The following is a 14945-nucleotide window of genomic DNA, read 5'->3' as shown; positions in this document are numbered from 1 at the left end:
CTGCATTCTTAGCTCCTCCGCTGCAGAGAAATCAGCAACCTAATGTGAAAATGAGTATGTCATATGATCATTTCTTACTCAAAAATGGATGTGATGCTCAATCACTTCTCCTTTAAAACTCCTGTAACCCTCATAGTAACACTATTAACAAAGAGAAAGTAATAGCTTTGTGAACTCAGAATCTTTAATGGCCTCCAGTATCTTCCCCTAATAAGTATTTTGAGGGTCTCCTATAAAATCTAAAATATGAAGAAACTAATAAAATCAGTTATCACTATATGCATGACTATGTCGACTAGAAGCAAATAAAATAGTTTTGGTTTATTTTTATGTTTAATTATTTTTCCCGTCCTTTGTCTGTGTTTTTCTTTTTGATTTAGCCAGGAGAAAAATGGACAAAAGATTGCCAGGAATGTGTCTGTGACAAAAATACTCTTCAGGTGAAGTGTACGAAACACGAATGTTCTCTGACACAGCAAGTATTTTGTGAAGAACCAGGTTACATGCCTGTTCAGATACAGATACCAGAAGATCCATGCTGTACTAGGACTGAGTGCTGTAAGTACTGTCTTAGTTCTTTATCATGGGGACTGTGCTATATTAATTTTAGGAAACCACAGCAATAATTTATCATTTTTTAATATTTTGCATTGATGTCATATAATATGATGCTTTTATATATTTTAATATAATTTTATATATTTTACAATAATGCTTTTCTCCCTCATCCCACATTTTAGAGTGTTCTTGCAGAGCATACAGTAAATGCCCTAAGATAAGAAATTTAAAGATTAAAGTATTTTCTATAGTTAGACATAGAAAAGTAACTGAAAATCTTCTATAATTTAACATTGAAAGCCTTTAATACTGCCATTATCTGAAACAATATTCAAAAACCATTCAAAACATTTTCTATTTCAAAGGCCAGTATTAGGAAAATGAACTTTAAAAAATAGTCATGACTATTAAAAAATTTCTCAAGAAAGTTCCAGAACCAGTTATCAGACCAGAGAATCATCAGATTTCTCCACTGGCACAAATTTCTCTCTGAAATTATCTCTTTCCAGCAATTATCACTCTGTTCTTCTCAGTGTTTTGTTTTACAAAGGTTATGGGAAAGCCCAATCACACTGGAAATGCCTTGGCACATAGACTGAATTAGAAATTAAACTGTCTTTTGTAAACACCATATCTATCCCATGGGAAAACTTCAGAAGTTCATGTAAAACAAAATTGCTTTAATTAAAAAATTCTGAGCTTATTATTTTCTATTAATTTTTTTATGAAACAGACTGCAACACAAGCCTCTGCCCTGATATCACACCCCAGTGCTTAGAGGGACAGGAAATAATCACAATAATGCCACCTGGAAACTGCTGTCCTATCTTTGAATGCAGTAAGTATTATGCACCCTCTTCATGTGCTATTTACTGCTGTATTTTTCTAAGTTACAAAAACCTTGTAAGAGAAATGCAAATTATCTGTGTTATCATGTTGGGCCTTGTCGTGAATGAGTGTTTGTAGGCCGCACAGGCCTACAAAGCGGGTGTAGGCTACGAAACAGAAGTTTTCTCATGCGTTTCTGCATCTTAAAACTTACACCTCCTTCCTCTTTCTTTACAGGACAGGGCTGTGTAGTCAATGAAACGTATTATGCAGTAAGTACATAGTTATTCGCTATAAAAATACACCTTCACATATTTCACAGTGCAGTGTTTTTGAGACATCTATCACGGTCCACATTTTGTAGGAAGGCCTGAGATAAAACGTTATTCATTATTTCACTGAGGTTAACACCCTCTGTACAAGCAAAAACATTTTCTGCTCTCCTTCTTATATTAGCAGAATTTGATTCCAAAATCAATACTACCAACCAGAAACTCTGCTTAAATAAAACAACCAGAATGGTATTTAAGGATAGCTTAGCCTATACGTAGCTCATCTTTGTATTTTCTGTGACATGTATACACAGAGCAGCTTATTTTAGCTGACTAATAATGGGTTATTCCAACTTCCCCTAGCCTGGAGCTGCCATTCCATCAGGCCCCTGTGAAGAATGTACCTGCTCTGAATCCTCTCCCTCAAGCCCTCACCACCCTTGGGTCACATGCCAGCCCATTATCTGTGACACATTCTGCCCGCTGGTGAGTGCTCCTCTGCTGTCAGAAATTCCTAGCCCGCACAGCTCGAGCCACCAGCAGTTCTTAATGCCGTTGTCTCTCTGTTTCTTTCAAAACAGGGCTATAAATACACAGTGGAACCTGGACAGTGTTGCGGCACGTGCAAGGCAGCAGCTTGTGTAGTGACGCTGGGAGACAACATTACACACGTGCTCCATGTAACTACCTCTGGTTCAGTTCACTTTTGGGGAACTCTGCTAGTCTTTCCATTCTTCCCTCTCCTCATATTTGTCACATTTATTTCCTCCATCTTTTCCCATATTAGATAAATGCTTACTCAGGCAGGGACTGGACAGCTTCCACACAGCCTAAACAGTACCTTACATCACAAAATACCACTTCTAAAGATTTCTGGAAGCAACTGTGGTATGACACTGAACAATGGCTTGCAGAAATCAACACAGGAAAATACATAGGTGAAAGCAATGGGCTTTTGTTTGCCTCCAGATCTGAAACTGTAGCACGCATTTTGCTCAAAAGGATAATTTTATCTGTGGAGGCATTTTGACGCATGCATAAATTCTAATGACAAAACTATTGAAATGCAAATTATTCTTTCCAAATGAGTCCATGTACTTACCCCATTCACACAAAAAGCACATCTATACCCAGATAAAAATAGAGCCTCTTCACTTGGTTAACGAAAAACACTCAATAGCAGTATATGGCAAACGATTATCAGCTGAAATTCAAGGAAGTTGTTGGGAATAATCAAACTACTATACACAGAAAAAAATAAGACATTGCAGGGCTTTTGTTTCATTTTTATATAAGAAGACTTTAATTTGCTTTAATTTTGACTACTTTCAGGAAGGAGAACATTGGAATCCACCTGGTGATAACTGTACTGTTTACACATGTGAAAAGCATGCTGACCACTTCATCCAAGTCATCAAAGAGGCAAGCTGTCCTGCCTTTAACCCTGATGAGTGTGATCCAGTAAGTACTGTTCTACCAGCTCTCATTTTTGGAAAGGTTGCAGTGCCTAACAGCAGTGATAGGAGGATCATGGTGTCCAATGAAAATAACTAGCAGAAGCATCATGCAGAGGAAGTAGCTCTCCTTTCATCCTCTCTGAACCTGGTCCCAGTCAAATTTTATCTCAGAAAAGCAAAAAAAATAAAATGAGTGATATATCAATCCTCACTGTGGATTGGACATTAGAGAAAAGGACACAGCTTAATATTTTGGATTCCTAAAAGTATCAAGTGACCTAGAACCAAAAATTAGCCTCTGGCAGTTCAGTTATTTCATTCATTGTTATCCTGTCTGTCATAATCCTTCACCTCTACTGCCTTTCGTCATAGTATTTTGTCTTACATGTGCTACGAGCTTTATTGCTTGCTGAAATTATACTACTGAACTGAGGGTTTTCCTCCATTTCAATTTTCAAATAACACTTATTGCAATTAAAGTATTGAAGTGTCCTTAATATTTAGCCTTGCTTGAAGTTAGATTCCATGTCAATACACAAAATAATACACAGTCTCTGGTGCCAGAGAAAATTAGGAAGCAGAAAAAGTCTGCTTTAGTATGCAGAAATGAAACCTGAGTTTTCTTTTTGTTTTCCCACTTAAGGATGATGTCAGGTTATCTGACGATGGTTGCTGTTTAGTGTGCCGAAGAATACCAAAACGTAAGTAATAATAATTTTGTTAAAAAGTATTGATTATATGTACTTCAGTAGGTATACTAGCCTGTTTTGCACAATGGGTGCAAAGACAGAAGTGAGCTGACCAGGTTCTGGTTCACTGCTTCACTGGAGCAAGAAAGGAAACACGTGGAAAAGAAAGGAACAGGAAAGTTCCACTATGCATTTTAGGTCCTTGTGAAACCGATGGAGAATTTTCCCATCCCCTACTGTTAAATAGTGGAATTTTTGTGGGAGGGTGAGGACTGTGACTGTTCTCCAATATCCACAGATAGATCCTCTTTAAGGAGGAAAGTGAAGCCAGTTCTGAGAGACAGGTGTGCATCAAGCAGTTGCCACAGTACTGCTCTAAATTTCTGCATCCTGCACCTAGATGCATAAGAAAAAGCGGAAGTTTCATCCACTGATAAAACAAACAGCAAGTCTTCATTTGGCCCTCAGCAATTAAAAGAAAAATGCACTGTGACTGAGTTTCCTATTTCAGCTCCATCCACCTTAGTGTTCAGTTAGAAACTATCATATGGTAGACAGCTATCTATTTACACGCACATGTATTTTAACCTATTTTCCTTTGCTTTGTGATGACCTCAGTTTGTATGAAGCACAATATGACTACTGTCATCAACTATAATGGCTGTGTATCTCCTGCACCTGTTGAGATAACATACTGTGAAGGCAGCTGTGATGCTTACTCACGGTAAGTGGCATAAAAGATAACTGTGGCCTCTAGTCTTCTACTCTTTACACCAGTTACATCATGCAAATCACAAGTGTTTTTCTGATGTGTCCAACATCCACCCAGTCATCAACTGTTTCCATTGTGCTAATTAATGCTACATTGTACTAGCTTGATTACCTCGAGATTCAGTGTTTAACAGCCTGTTCAGTGTCACAGTGAACAGACCTGAATTCTTATTTTACCCATTTAAAGCTGAGGTTATTTGTTTCTCATTATTCCCTTGCTGCACTGTCTCATTATGTGATCTGGAATAATTCTTTCCTTTTTCTGTGCCTTAATGAAGACATAGAGTTATCAGTTTTTACAATGAGGCACAATTTACTTGTATTTCGCCTCAGTACTGTAAGAATGGTAATATTGAGCAATAGTCCCACATGCAAGCACACAACTGGTTGTTTTGTGAAGGGTGGGAGGGGCAATGTTATTTCTCACATAAACCCTGAATCTTTCTCTTTCATTGATTTTCCAATCAGATATTCTCAAATGACAAACACGATGGTGCACAAATGCTCGTGTTGTCAGGAAATCAAGACCAGCAAAAGAAAGGTGATTCTGACGTGCAGTGATGGAACCTCCCTCGAGCACTCCTACACCTACGTGGAGAAATGCAGCTGTGTGGGTGCTGAGTGCATTACTCAAGACAACACCCAGCAAGAGACACAGCAGATAAAGACCTCTCAGGAGCAAACAAATATCAAAAATTAGAACTAGACAGAAGTCCTCAAACAAGGGCTGAGCATAAGACTAAATAAAGAAACTTCAAAAAATACAAAAGTGTCAAGAGCAGCTAAAATTTTGGATGAACAGATAATGTTTTCTTCATAAAACCCCAGTATGTCTGTCTGCAGAATTTCAGTTTTCATTATTAATACAATTTCATTACCTCCCATTGGTTTTTATATCTTTTTTTTTTTACACCTTGAGAGGTACAGCACAAGTTTATCTTGACATTTTCTGTACATTTGTCTTCTGAGAAATGCTGGACTTTTAATAACATTTTCATTCCAGTTCACCGAGAAAAATCAAAAGACAAATCCAGAAAACAAACCAAATCGAAGGAAAACTGTACCCGTCTGCTTCTATGTGTTTCTTTTTTGTTGTTGAGGAAAACTTAGAGGGCAGAAAGCCATATCTTTTCAAAACTATAAACTTCAATATTTTGAAGAATTTATGATGGACATAATTCCCTACATGTTTTTGTGAGGAAAAGGAAAAAGTCCTATTGTGAGAAGCTGCTGCACACTACTTTTTGTTTACATAACACCATCAGCATAGTAGCTGTATGAAAATATAGATTTTTTTATTTTGTTTTGTTATGTGGTTAACTGTTTACAGAAGAAATATATATATTTGCCAACAGAGGCATATGAAGGATTTTTTTAAAAGTATAATAATAATAATTGTAAATTCTTTCCTAGGAAACTTTAAAAAGTTGAACCACTGCTATTTATTATTATTTTTTTGAATACTGATTTATTGGGTCATTTCTTTCAGAATTAAATGTTATCCTACTTCTTACTCTCAGTCATGTTGTCTGGGTATGGTATAGTTTCTTTTGGTTTTGAATATTATTTTATTTTTGTTCCTTAAGACACAAAAAAAGCAATTATAATTAATAAATTTTGAGCATTTTACAGCACCTCTGCTTTGACTTTTCAATGAATCCCTTGTGTGAGAGTTGCTGGCTCCATAAAATAAAGTTCTGGGTCAAAAGCCAATGTAAGCTGTGGTACCTAAACCCCTATAGAGCTTTGCTATTGCTTTGAATGAAAAAAAAAAAAAAACCCTCACAAACAAACACTTGGAAGTGTTCTGAGCACATCACTTCAGATGTCATCAATTAGTGAACTCTCAGAAAGCAAGCACCACTCTGAGTCTGCACGTGTTTTGTGGCCCTGAAAGTTCTTTACCTGACTGGCATGAACTATCTGAAGTATTTCAAACCAGTCAAAAGTCAGTTCTTGTTTTAGAGCCCACTGCAACATCTATAAATGCAAATGCCCAGTGCAAATACATAAATCTCTGAAATTGCACTGTTGTAAACATATGCGGTTACTACTGAGAGGGAAGCTCATGTCAGTACAGACAATTTGATGGGTGAAGGGCTGGGTGTCAATGTCTTTGCAATGGCTCCCAATGTCTCTGCTGACTTTGGGCAGCGAGGCTCCTGGCACAGACAGGCGAATGCCCAGCCTGGCTCTCTGAGCTTTGGGGTAAAACAGCAGGGTCAAGGGGGGGTATGTGGTGGGCAGTTCGGGAGGGCTGTGCCTTCCTACTGCCTCAGCCAGTGGGGGAAGGAGGAGGGCAGCATGTGCCTGGAGTTTAGGATAAAAAGAGGCTGCTCCCTCTGAAACCCTGAGAGGGAAAATCCCGCAGCTGTGTGCCCTGATGGACTTTTTCCCCCTGTTCGGATAAAGTTGCAGGACTCCTCTGCCTCCTTTTTGGACATAAACTTCTGGCATTTGTGGAATTTTCCTGACTCTACTCAGCTTTAGTAACAGGGTACTTGGAACCAGCCACCACAGCTCAGACTGTACATTGCACAGTGCCAGGCAACCTCTTACGAGTAACTGCTCTAGGATTTGTAAGGGGAACAGTAAAAAGCTGAAGTTTTTTTACTAAACCTTTCTCCTACCCTAAAGTTTGGATGCCTCAACAGAGGGATTAACAGGATGACAACACAGGCTTCCTGCGGGTGCCTTGCAGCAGCTCAGGCTGCTCTCACACCTGTTTTTCTTTCACAGAGCAATACCCACCCCTCTACTTCCCCCTTCAAAACCAGGCACTGAGTTTTCCGTGAGAATCACTAACACCACCATACTTCCTGCTGGCAGAAGTCCCGACCTCCGTCCCAGCTTCCTGTTGACATATTGTTACTTTTTTCCATGCCTTGGGCTCTTTTGCTTCCCAGTGAGGGCTCCAGGTGGCACACTGCTCTGTGCCTTCCTTCCCAGCTAACTTACCAGGCTTCCCAATGCAGCACTGCCACTGAATTCATGACCAGTTCGGCGTGTAACAGATTTTCTAGCCTTACCAGGCAGGCTAGGAAATTATTATTCTCCTATTAATTCTGCAGAAGGGAAATAATGTCTATAATAGAAAATCAATTATTATGTGCTTTGTTGGTCCACAGCAGCTCCTTGCTCACCATTAACCTTCTGAAATGGCAGATTTCCTGCATGTTGCTTCAAGATCATTAGTTGTTTTCCCATACAAAGCTTGTATTCCCATACAAAGTCTGTATTTCAGCATCCCAGAAGATACCCTCTGTCCTGGAGATCCCTGTATGTAATAAGTCTGTACCACCAGCCACTTCATACGCTGAAAGAGAAAAAACTAATACAATGAGGAAGAAAAGGAGACGTGTCACATGGGAAGACTGAGAGGTGATAATGGCAGGGACAGCAGAGTTTGGTGGCATAAGAAGAAAAGAAAAATCAGAAATAGAAGCAAGGGCACTGACAGGCTTCAGTCCTGGCATGGGGAGACAGGAAACAAGGGGCACATAAGCCAAGGTAAATCATGGAGGCATACCAAACCTGTGGCTGAGGAAGTACTGGAGACCCTGCCTTGGAAGAAGGAGGGATCTCTATCACAGATGCAGTCCCAGTGCTGGGAAAGAGCAAATGGGAACCCTCAGTTCTAAAGGAGGACAGGGAACAACATGCTTTGGGCATTAAAGATAAAATAAAAGATCTCGAAACAAGACATGGAGTAAATGTAAACCAGAGCACTGCAATGGATGTAGTAGAGAAGACTTGCACTCTTCCTAAATTTTCCTTTACACAGGACCTATCTTTGCTCTGAGTTGTTGCTGACACAGATTGGGTAATTGCTCCGAAGTAAACCCTCCTAAAAACTAGGATAAATTATACTGCTTCTCTTTGTCAAAAACAAATTACCATCTTTTTAAACCATAGATAAATAATAGAGTCAATAAATGATTGGCTGTGAGGAAGTGATTGTCTTGGCAGGTCTTTCATGACAGGTCAGAATACCAGCAGGTCACCCCGAACTGTGCTGGTGTAGATGGTTAATGTTTGTTACACCAACAGCAACACCAGAGGGCTCTGGTCTCACAGTTTACAGACCTGGATGAACAGGTTTGCTGTCAAAAGTGTTCCTTTCCAGGTACTTCAAAGTGAGCGATACAACTATTCCTTACTTTCAGATCCTGAGGATGAACTTTGCTCTTTACTTACTCCTGAACCTACGAGCATCCATTCAACATAAAAAGATTTGTTTATACATCACTTCATTAATTTTTTTCTTATCTGATCATAGTTGGAACACAAATAAGTTGCAGCAGAGAAATCATTCACTTAAAAGTTATTCCAGCTGAAAAAAACTACCAGCATTCAAAGTTTTAGTGTCTAATTTCAATATTGAATTAATGGGTATTCATACCTTTGCTCTCAACTCAGGTTATTGTTACATAGCTCAATTTTTTCATGACCAGCTTATTTTTATTCCTTCTTCACACAACATATTAAAACTCTGTTGTGTAAATAACAAATGACTAATAATCACTTTTCAATTATGCTTTGTAATTATCAGCAACATATAAACTGTAACCTGAAATGATGTGTCTATTCAGATTCCAGCTTTGAATCCACTTCCAGTAATTAATTTGCCTCTTAAACCAAGACAGTCTTTAAACTACATTATATTCTGAAAACACTTATTGAAGGGTTTAGGGCTGTTTGTGGCACAGCTCAGGAGCTGGGCTGATAACAGAACTCAAAAATGGAAGCCACACTTTATAATAGTAAAAAACAAACTGAAAGAAGGAAGCTTTTTACCTCTTCAGTAGGTTTTGTTCCAACCATTGCAAAAAAAAAAAAAAAAGAAGCCACTTTCTAGCAACAAGCCAGATTAAGACAGAGTTTTATAACAGAAAAGGAGACTAGTTCTAGTCAAGCATTATTAATGTAATAATAATTATAAATGCACAGGAAGTACATTTTTGCAGTGGTCATGACTGTCAAATTTTTATTTGCTCCATACAGCTTCAAAAATTATCTTCCTTCTTGAGCCTCAGATTTCTTTTGGCATTCATTATAACTCCTATTTATAGCTACAATTTGGTAATGAGTAACCAGAAAATGTTTCCACTATTAAAATAATTTGGTTTGGATTTTCTTAAATAGACAGAAACTTATTCTGCCTGCCTCTAACTACTCTCCTGTTACAACCATGCATACAAATAAAATCCCACTTTTGCCAGTTTCTGTTTCAAGAAAGCAAAGGATGTTTAGGCAATCAAAAATGGAACTCTTAAACAGAGTAATTGTGGGTATGTCACACACTTAGTCACACAAAATGAAAATGTGTAAAGTCTTAGTAGCCAGTCCTGAAATGAAACCATTGCTTCTGCATTTGCACCAGTCTACCTACAAGGATTCACTGGGATCCACTGACTTAAAAAAAAAATACAGAAAGATTTGAGAGGACCATGATTCTGAAGCAAATTTGAAACAGGCTTTTGTTTCGGAGGCTATCAGATGTGGACTCTGCAGCTGTTCCCTCACTCAGTGAGGAGTCAGTCAAAAACTCTCATTCCCGTTTATCTGACCTCTGGAGAGGTGTGGGGCCAAAACTGAGCTTTCTCTCATTACTCAATGTCACAGCTGCTGAAGCACACAGCTGCCAACTGCAGAACAGCCATAACATGAAAATCTGCAGAAAAGGCAAAATAAACATCTTCATAAAATGACGCCCCGCTACAACAGAACTGAATTCCTTATTCACATTAATTGTTGTATTGCAACATTCTGTAGAATGAGATTATCCTACCTGATATAGTTTTACCGTTTGTCCCTCTATCAATGCTTTTGTGCTTTATGACCTCATCCTGATGATAATTAAGGTCCATTATTCATATACCTGCTATTTTACAGGAAATTAGCATTGCAATTGCACTAAATTTGGCCAACTGATGATAATGCAAAACATTACCTCACATACTTCAGGGAAAGGAGTAGTTTTACAGCATTCATAATAAAGAAGTTGTCACAGTACACTTGATCTAACTTTTACATTTAGCAAGGAAGCTATGGGAACAATGTTATCCATCCCTCAGTAATACTGTACAGGATTTTACTGAACAGTATTTCAATAAACAGTATTTCAATCCCAGCTGAGATTCCATCATAAGTAAATTTTCAACCTAAACAATTTTTAGATTTCCAGTATTATCTGGGCTTTTATAAAATAAAATGGAGTTTGTTAGTCACTGTGTGCTGGTTTTGGCTGGGATAGAGTTGAATTTTTTCATAGTAACCCGTATGAGCTATATTCTCCTGTGACATAACTGCACTATAAAATATATTTAAATTATCAGTCGCTTATTTGGGACAAGGAAGGCTTCAGCTGATTAAAAAGACTGTCTGACCTACTCTCCTCTGCCACTTCTTAGCTCTCCATGCTCAGAGTCTACTGCAGAGAAAGGGCAAAGAACAGTTTGAGTCCACTCAACTCCTGCAAGCTTCACAAAGCTCATGAGCTCTTCTGCCTCAGTACCAGAGAAGCACTTCCAGAACCAAAGAAGCACTCCTGAAGCAGAATTTCACATGAAACAGCCACCCTAAGCCACAAGGTCATCAAGGCCAGCCTGCACTCCAAGACACATGGAAGAACTTGTCAGCTTTATACCAATGTAATTATAGTGGACATGATACTAGCAGGATCTCAATTTACCTCACAGGAGAATACAAATATGCACCGTGACTAATCTATGAGACTTTCAGGAAACTAAAAAAATGGCTTAGAGACTCATGTTTACAGTTCATCCACCCAACTGAAGAGATCCCTGAGCATCCCAGATGCCTCAGTAAGGACACCTCACTTACCCAACTGAGGAAGCACATCTGAGGAACGTACAATGGTTCAAAATTACCAGAGACAAGGAAAATTTACCCTATCTTGGTTCATTCATTCTGGAATGATCATGCTGGTGTTATTACATGATTTTTCCAGCACATGTGACAAGATCACCAGGCCTTTGTATGCTGGAAATTACACACAAAGCATGAGAATCACAATCTTTCTTGCATTTATGATAGCAAAGATAAAGAGGGAGCCATTTTTCTAAAGTCAGGTTTATTTTTCTTAGTTGTCAATTCACTTTAGGCTAATTGAGATTAATCTGACCTGTTGATGTGGCCAAGATAAGGATTCAGAGATAATATGCCCATAAAGTCACCCAGTAGCTAATTGCATCAATCCTGGCAACTATGGTTTTTAAAAGTTTATATAAAAGATATAATTGATGTAATACACTGCAAATAATTTCTCATACACGATTCAGTCACAAATACCATTAAATAATAAATAATGTAGCCAATTGTGCCTCACACGGCTCTTTGAAAACTCCTTTTACAAGGACTCAGAGTAATCAGTACGGGATGAAACAAATTTATCTGAATACACTGCAACCAGTTCATCCATGCTGTAAGAGCTTTTTGGGAGGGAAGAAAGACAACAGCCAGTCTTCTGATAGTTTTCCCACTCAAAACAGCGCCATGGCTATCACAAACTGTTGAAAATGCTGTAAAATGTTGGCAGTACAGGAGCTGTGAGAGTCCCAGAAAGGAGGTTGTGTCCTTCCCAGGGCCTAACCCAAAACTGACCAGGAGTGTCCTCCCAAGAAATGTTGAGAAATACATAAGGAGGAGGACCCCCTTCACCAGGAGACCTTCAGGTACAGCCTATTAACCCACAGGACCCTGCTGGATGTGAGTACCAGTTGCAGGAAAAGCCTTGCTCCTGGGAAAGCCCCTAAGGAGAATGCCCACCCCAATGTGAGGTGTTGTCTGACTCCTAGAGAAAGGGGCTGCCAAGTGTGATTTCTGTCAGTGCACCCCTGTGCAGAGAGGTACTGTCACCACCCTGTGCCATACACACAGGGCACCTGCTGCTCCGGGGATGGCAATTCACCAGCATCCCTGTTACTCCAGGGGAAAGACAGCAAAGTATGTACCTGCAGCATGGTACTCCTGCCTCTTTGGGAAACCCTTTCTGAGAGGACTTTGCAGTTCTGTTGCATTTCTGCAATTGGGACAGCAACCAAGATTGTGCCTGAAAGTGCTGGGACTTTGTTTTTACCTTTCTTTTAATAGTTCCTTTCTTCTTTTTTCCAGACAGGAATTTGGATCCGAACAAGCCCATCCCTTACTGCAAACATGCACAGCAAATGAAATCACAAGTTTTCCACCTCAAAATAACTTAGTGGAGCACAGGTTAATCTGCCTCAGTGAGGTAACCTGTTGACTCCTGCCCAAGATTACATGTAAAGGGTTGAAAAGTGCCGCTGGCAAACGGGTCCCCAAGGCTCTTGAGGCCCCAGGAGGGGTGCCCTGGCCCTGCAGCAGCCCTGGGGTCAGCCCCTCTCAGCCCCTGCAGACAGGGCACAGCAATGCCCTTGTTCCATCCTATATTCCCTGTGGCAAAGCACACTCCACACAGTATTTATACAGCTGGTATACACATATTTATGCACAGGTGAACAAAGCAAACTGCTCCACCATTCTCCATAAAGTCAAGTTTCTAACGTCACTGGGATTTGGTATGGGTTTATCTTCTTAAACGGTTAAAAGAGAAGAAAGAGAAAAATGTATCCAGGTGGTTTTTGAAAGTGTGTCCTTTTTCCAACCCCTTTGTTTTTATCAGCAAGTTTTGCTGGTGTGTCCTGGTTGCCTGGTTGCATTGCTACTGCATTTTACAGCCTCTTGTGTCCTAACAGATGCTCTCCTGGTCTCTGCTGGGAGCACACCCCTGCTCTGTTCACAGGATCTTCAGGCAAACCTAAAGATTCTGTTTGTTTAGATGATGGGCTGAGTCAGGACAATACAGAGAATGCTCAAAGCTGTACGTATTCCTCTCCACAGAGTGAGCCAAACTGTTCTGGCACTGCTGAGAATCTGATGTGTCATACCAGTGATCTCAGGTATCCTGACTGCAAAAGTAATGACTGTCAAGATCAAACATGTCACTTACAAGGAAATGATAAAACACACGCAAGAACAGCCTGTTTTCCACCTTACTGAAAGAACAATTCTATCCCTGCTTGTATTCCTTGAGGCTATGTCTGTCTTGTTATTTATTCTTTGTTTCATTCTTAATATCCATTGTATCATGTATCTTAATGCATATTTGTACTTATGATTATATTGCCTTGCTTCTGTTACATGATATAGGCTACTGACTTTGATTATTGACATACAACCTTTTAAAGTTGTGAAATACATATTTTGAACTTTTTTTTTTTTTTTAATTAGAGTGTGTATTTATATTTTAAATTAAATTCATAAGCTTTCCCTTTTCTGAAGAAATTTCCTTACTAGTCTCCAGGAAATACAAAACAAAGAAAGTTTCATAGCTGTGCATTTGATTTATTCCACAATCAGCAGTTGCATAGAAGATCATCAGTCTATCTTGTCAGCATTAAGCTTCTATAAAACACAGTAGCAAACAGAGTGTTTTGCTTGAGGCAAGAGGTTATTTTGTTCCTTTCTCCCAAAAGGTTCTGTGTCATCTAGGATGTGACTCAGATACTTCAGCTGTGTTAGGTAATCTGCATTGATATATATATAAACTCTCACACTGAGAGTACTTTCTGCAGTTTGTGCCCAAGGGTCCCCAAAGGGAAAGGATTTTCAGGGAAAGTGCTGATTCGTTGTGTATTGTTGTTTTTATTTCAAACAGGTTTGTTCCTCTTATTATCAGTGGACCTACTTGTACCCTTAGTGCTCTGTAGTCTATCCAGTCCTCCCTCTTCAAATCAAAGTCAGATGTAATATAAGGTTTATAGGAAGTGGCAATGTTTTATTGGTTCAGCTGGCATAAATAGAAAAATTAGGCAAACTTTTTGGCACAGCAAACCTCCAGTCAGCTTAGAGAGTTATTTCTTAGGTACATCTACCTCAGGAAATGGTGTAATCTAGCCAAATCCTACTCTCTTTGCCTGTTCAGCTGTCATGGGGTGACTTTACCTTTAAGATAGCTTTGGGAGCTAAGGAAGTTGAAACTGCTGGTGGCTGATGGGAGTCTTTTCTCCTGACCAATTATCGGTCATTTCTAAGAATTGACAGCAGTTTTGATCATTGAAAAGTGAGGTCAACTTGTGAACACCCCCTTAAGATGTAAAGCCAGAGTTCTCTTGCTCTCTTTTTGGTTTCTGGCTTCTGAAAAGGTAACAAGGCTCTGTCTCGGCCTTCCCCCCCCACTCCAGGCCGGACAAGGCTGCAGAGGACGAGGTGGGGGGGCGGTGGGGGGAAGAGAAGCAGAGCCGGCCGGCCGGGCTTAGTTTGTGGTTTCTGCTGCTGAACTGAAACCTGACACCATGAACACTTGCAGCTTTTCCAAGACTTTAATT

General features: G+C 39.5%; 1 protein-coding gene across 1 annotated transcript in view; it reads left to right on the top strand.

Moving 5' to 3' along the window:
• The window catches only part of LOC131583664 (mucin-5AC-like), a 48899-nt gene extending 42629 nt beyond the window's left edge, over window positions 1-6270 (top strand). Inside the window, exons 41-49 of the mRNA XM_058848072.1 lie at window positions 381-558; window positions 1292-1396; window positions 1624-1658; window positions 2022-2144; window positions 2240-2338; window positions 2991-3119; window positions 3759-3816; window positions 4423-4528; window positions 5044-6270. Of these exons, the coding sequence (XP_058704055.1) occupies window positions 381-558; window positions 1292-1396; window positions 1624-1658; window positions 2022-2144; window positions 2240-2338; window positions 2991-3119; window positions 3759-3816; window positions 4423-4528; window positions 5044-5275 (1065 nt within the window). The 3' untranslated portion in view covers window positions 5276-6270. The remainder of the gene's footprint in view (window positions 1-380; window positions 559-1291; window positions 1397-1623; window positions 1659-2021; window positions 2145-2239; window positions 2339-2990; window positions 3120-3758; window positions 3817-4422; window positions 4529-5043) is intronic.
• Window positions 6271-14945: the final 8675 nt, after the last annotated feature.

This window comes from Poecile atricapillus, chromosome 1 (genome assembly GCF_030490865.1).
Source record: "Poecile atricapillus isolate bPoeAtr1 chromosome 1, bPoeAtr1.hap1, whole genome shotgun sequence".
NCBI classification, from domain to species: domain Eukaryota; kingdom Metazoa; phylum Chordata; class Aves; order Passeriformes; family Paridae; genus Poecile; species Poecile atricapillus.
Note: the sequence above shows the minus strand (reverse complement) of the source record. Positions and strands in the feature narration are given on the sequence as shown.